We start from the raw sequence: 5,563 nt of genomic DNA, 5'->3' as shown, positions 1-5,563 counted from the left end.
CTTTTAAAATTCAAGTGCAGTATTCTTGAGGATAAGCTAACACATGAAGTCTTTAATATCTTAGTGGGCAAGAATTTTTTTTCTGTTGAGGGCACAGCCCATGAGAACACCGAAACTTAGGGGAAAAAATGGTCCCAAAATGGATTCAGAACCATAATTTTAGCCATGAAAAACTCTGATTACACAACCATTTCAAAAATTAGAAAGGGCTTGTATTATTTAACTCTGCAATGAGAAGCATACGAGATTGCCTTTAGCACTGACCTTATGGTCAACAAATCTATGTTTTATTAGGAACACGGCCAATCTAGCTTCTTCTGCACCCCACCTATGTCATCCCCTCCTGTATTATAGTATTTTGATGCAAATCCTAAACATTATCTGTAAATATTTCAATGTTATTTCTAAAAGGCCTCTTCAAAAACACACACAATACCATTATTCATAGAACAAAATTAACAACAAATGTTTTATATCATCAAATATTCAATGTAAAACTTTTGGAAGAAACACAGGAGAAAATCTTTCAGATGTAGGGCTTGATGAAGAGTTTACACCACAAACATGATCCATAAAAGAAAAAATTGATAAATTGGACTTCATCAAATAAAAACTTTTGCTCTGCAAAACATCCTATTGAGAGGATAAGAAAAACCAACAAATTGGGAGAAAAATATTTGCAAACTATGTATCTGACAAAGTACTCCTATCTAGAACATCTATTAAGAACTCTTAAAACAAACTAGCCATTTAGAAAATGAGCAAAAGATATGAACAAACATATCATCAAATAAGATCTACATATGGCAAATAAGCCCATGAAAAGATGTTCAATACGATTAGTCATTAGGGAAATGCAAATTAATGCAATGTGATATCACTACACTCTTATCAGAATGGCTAAAATTTAAAAAAAGTGGTAACACCAAAATGAGAATGAAGAAGTACTTCACATATTGCTGGTAGGAATGTAAAATAGTACAGTGACTCTAGAAAAAGAGTATGGGAATTTCTTTAAAAACTAAACATGTGCTTACTGCAGGTCTTAACAACTGCATTTATCTCAAAGAAATGAAAACTTATGTTCATACAAAGACCTGTACATGTTTATACCAGCTTTATTCATAGTCAAAAACTGGAAACAGCCCAGATATCCTTCAACTGGTGAATGGTTAAACAAACTGTGATACATCCATACTACAGAATGCTACTCAACAATTAAAAGGAACCCACTATCTATAAAGGTAACACCTTGGATGGAGCTCAAGGACGTTACGCTGTGTGAAAAAAGCCAATCTCAAAGAATTACATACTATGTGATTCCACTTACACAACATTTTCAAACTGAGAAAATTATAGATCTGGGAAATAGATTAGTGGTTACCAAGGGTAATGGAAGGGTATAGAGATGGGATATGAATATAACACAGTAGGTAATACAAGGGATATCTTTGTATTGATGGAACATTACTGTTTAATGGTAGAGGTATTTACACACATTAACACATGATTAAATTGCAATAGAAACACACATGTACAAATGAGTTAATGTAAAACTGATGAAATGTGAACAAGGTCTAAGGATTGTGCCAACATCAATTTCCTGGTTTCAAAATTTACTATAGCTATGTAAAATGTGATCATTGGGGTAGACTGGGTGAAGGGTACATGAGATCTGTTTTGTTGAAACTTTCTATGAATCTAGTTATTTCAAAATAAAAAGTATGCACAAAACCTTCACTAGTCCTACTTTTCTTCTCTTAAGCTTTCCAAGATAATTGTCTACATACCCCAATAATGAATCACAAATCCCATTCCACTCTAATTGTCTTCCAATCCACCAATACATACAGCCAAAGTCAACTTTTGAAACATCATTTTATTAATCCCTCTTCTTAAAAACCCTTTAAAATCCTCCCAAAGCTGTTAGAATAAACTTCAATGTGTAGTTAAAAAAAATAATTCTGCTGTGATGTAGCCCCTCTCTTGGTGTCATTCCACACCATCTCTATTCCGCTAAATTCCAGTCACACTCATCTTCCCCACCTTCTAGTTCTAGAAACTGCCAAGAGCTTTACAGCTTTAAAGCCTTGACATAAACCATCCCCCCTCCACAGAAAGCAGAGAAAGACAGTGGTTTCCAGTGTGACCTCCAAACTTCAAATCACACAACACTGAATTCTGCAGGCTTTGATAAGCAACTGAGCTGGTTCTCACAGGGCTAACTATGCAGTGTATGCCAGGAACTGATTTAAGACTGGTTTCAGACCTTCCAAGTAACACCGATACCAGCTAATAAACAGCCTATTTGATTGCTTACTGGTCAAATTAAAAAGTCTTTAATGCTCAAAACAACCACCTTCAGGAGAAATTAGGATCCAATTCACAACTGAGCCTTAAAGGAGCTTAAGATACCCCCCCACACACAGTTAAATAAGAAGTGGAGGGGTTGTATTCAAAGACAGTTTTAGACCTCTACTCAACATTGCCTCTTATTCTTTTCCTCCCGCCCCAAAACAGCACATAAATCCTGTAGGTGGATGCTGGGATCCGAGGTTGGAGACCAAGCTCCATAGGATCCTGACCTTCTCTCACGCCTGGGACAGGAAGGTACAGCAGGGGCACAGGTGCGGCACGAGGCACCTCTGAAGGAAGGTGCAGCGCAGGCAGCGGGGCAGAGCCAGCAGCTACTCACCTAGTGCTGGCCCTGCGGCTACTCTGGCACAGCGGCCAGGGCCTCCCCGGCACGGTAGCACATGTCATGGAGAAGCCCCCGGGGAAAACCCCGCGGGCCCGTCCGCAGGCACTACACAGGTAACGCAGCGCCGGCACCATCGCCAGCGCTCTGTCCCCTATCTCAGGGCCCAGAGGTGGCCACTTGAGCCGGACACAGCCTGGGCTCTGGCGTTCTCTGGCCCCGCCTCCCACGCAGGGACCAATGAGGTGCGCGCCTTCGCCCACGTGGGGGCGGCCGCAAGTGACCAATGGGCGCGCGCGGCAGAGGGCGAAGGGCAGGCGGGCGCTGGCGTAGACGCGAGGGACGCTCGTTCGCTCCCTCCTTTCCACTCCGTGAGTAGAGAGGAGCTAGGCCCGCAGCGGGGTGGCGCCAGGGTGGTGGTTAGGCTCTGCCCTTTCGCTTCTCCCCTCGCTGGGCTTACGGAAAACCTGTCCCGCTGAGTCGCGCGCTTTCGACCTTCACTGCTGAGCGGACTCAGAGCCGCAGGAGAAAGTCTGGGCGTGATGATGGGGAAAACTCGTTTGGACGGGCCCAGCGGCCTGGCCTCCCTTCTCTCTAGGCCCGCCCCGGCCCTGTCCCGGATCTGCGCCAAGCGGATTGCTGGGTCCCCACCTAACGGAGTGCCCACTGAAGGGGTGCTCCCACGTCGCTCCACACCGAGGCTCTTTGTCACGGCAATGCCTGATAGCCTGAAGTCTTCTGAACTTTTTGTGGGGCTCCCGGCGGTGTCATTCAGTTATTTGTTGTTCCTGTAATTATTGAGCACATAGATGAGCCAGACGGCTCGGTCTCTGCCATCATTTAGCAATCTCTTTCCTTAAACTAGGCCGAGGTACGATTTTTAAATATGCTGTACAGGCCTGAGAACAGCGACTCACCTGTACAGGTCACATCTCACTTGTTTCCTTATCCGTGAAATGAGGGAGATGGGCTATGTAATTTCTAAAAAAAAAAAACCTAATTCCGTGAAATTACGTCATTATCACTGTGCCAGTTTAACACCCATTCTCTGCGCTTGATGGCAGTTTTTAATTTTTAGAGTGAGAACAGCTGAACAGAAAAATAGAATGTACACTTACTGCTGAAAGGACTTTACTTGCCTGTTTGTATTTGGTTCCAGTCATCAGTCAGATGACTGAGGGAAGTCCATTTCCCCTCTATGCCTCAGACCCTCCCTTGTGAACTAAGTAATAGTATTGTGTCTTTGATTACATGAGATAAGGCTCATCAGGTTTTTCTCGCAGTGACATACTTGATAAATGACTGCTTTTATTTGCTCAAATGATTTTACCTCCTGGATAGTTGTACATTTTTCGCTTTAATTGTGAAAACAATGTAGAATGTTACCTGGTTGTTCCATCACAAATTTAGAAGAAAAGATGGTTATTTTTTAAGTCAATTTTTAAATTTTGAGATCATCGTAGATTCTCATGTAGTTTTAAGAAACAATGGACATCCTGTGTACCCTTTACTCAGTCTCCCCCAATGAGAACGTATTGCAAAACTATGGTACACCATCACAACCAGGAAATTGAAATCAACACAATCCACCAATCTTATTCAGATTTCCTGAGTTTTACATTTATACAAGTATTTAGTTCCTTATAGTTTTTGTCACATTTGTAGGTTCTTGTATCAACTTCCTGCAGTGCACCCCCTCCCCAATCTGTTCTCCCTTTCTATAATTTTGCCATTTTAAAAATTTATATAAACAATTATACCGTATGTAACTTCAGAATTAGCTTTTTTCACGCAGTATAATCCCTTGAGATCCATCCAAATTGTATGTAGCGATGGTTCCTTCTTATTGCTGAGTAGTATGTTTAACCACCCATTGAAGGATATTTGAGTTGTTTCCAGTTTTTAGCTATTTTGAATAAAGCTGCTATGAATATTAGTACACAGCTTTTTGTGTAAACCTGTTTTTGTTTCTCTGGGATAAATACCCAAGAATCCAATTGTTGGGTCATATGCTGGGTCATATGATACAAAACATATAGCTTTGTAAGACATTGCCTAACTCTTTTCCAAAGTGACTGTACCTTTTTACATTCCCACCAGCAATATTTGAATGATCTTTTTCAAATCAAGAGCTCACCTTACATTTGTACACTCTGTAATGTTTTTGGCTAGAAACATTTGTATTCATGACACCACCCTCCTCAGCTGAGAATTCATGTTCATCTTCCACTGATGTCAGAACCTATAAGGTGTTCAATGAGTGCCATGTGATGTTGGCCCAGAAATGGCCTTTGGGACCTTTGCTTCTAATTTCTAATGAATTGCTCTGTTGTATTTCACTAGACCCTTTAGGAATAAGAATCGGCATCAATAATAGGTTATTTGCAATGAGGTGGGGTTATAATTCTCCAATTCTTATACCACCCCGCCACTCTCCACATTTTTACATCCTCAAGAACTAGTTCCTTATTTGGTCTTTTGACTGCTAAGTTAGCCATCGCTTTGAATAATTATGTTTGAAATATAAAAACAGAACTTCCACTTTTTTTTATTTGCATAAAAAACAATCTTTTTATGCAAATTGAGACTCTCAAATCTACTGAGACACACTATATATCCTATTTTGAGTCATTATTAAAGGTCCGAACTTTTCAAGTCACAAACATAATGGCAACCTTTAGAAACATCTGTTACAAACTTACAGCCCTAAGCCATATTATGAAAGAAGTTTTTTAATTGTTTTAATTCCTGAATTATTTATTGCAGCAGTAACTTAGTAGTGATTATTTTTTAACTTGCTTTTAACTGGTCTCTTTTAATTCATTAGAATTAAATTAACCAACCCACCACTAGAGGTCTCCTCTT

The 5,563-nt window shown here is 40.4% G+C and overlaps 2 protein-coding genes across 3 annotated transcripts in view; one reads left to right on the top strand and one right to left on the bottom strand.

Annotated features, from left to right (window-relative positions):
* Positions 1-2,928, bottom strand: part of L2HGDH (L-2-hydroxyglutarate dehydrogenase) — a 34,132-nt gene extending 31,204 nt beyond the window's left edge. Inside the window, exon 1 of the mRNA XM_006920206.3 lies at positions 2,696-2,928. Within this exon, the coding sequence (XP_006920268.1) occupies positions 2,696-2,835 (140 nt within the window). The 5' untranslated portion in view covers positions 2,836-2,928. The remainder of the gene's footprint in view (positions 1-2,695) is intronic.
* Positions 2,929-2,957: 29 nt separating this feature from the next.
* The window catches only part of ATP5S (ATP synthase, H+ transporting, mitochondrial Fo complex subunit s (factor B)), a 9,177-nt gene continuing 6,571 nt past the window's right edge, over positions 2,958-5,563 (top strand). Inside the window, exon 1 of one of the 2 annotated variants that reach the window (XM_015595958.2) lies at positions 2,958-3,069. In XM_015595958.2, coding sequence (XP_015451444.2) covers positions 2,985-3,069 — 85 coding nt within the window. In that variant the 5' untranslated portion in view covers positions 2,958-2,984. The remainder of the gene's footprint in view (positions 3,070-5,563) is intronic. The other variant, XM_025038901.1, reaches the window with a different exon arrangement.

This window comes from Pteropus alecto, unplaced genomic scaffold, assembly GCF_000325575.1.
Source record: "Pteropus alecto unplaced genomic scaffold, ASM32557v1 scaffold86, whole genome shotgun sequence".
NCBI lineage: Eukaryota > Metazoa > Chordata > Mammalia > Chiroptera > Pteropodidae > Pteropus > Pteropus alecto.
This window is presented reverse-complemented; position numbering and strand designations above follow the sequence as displayed.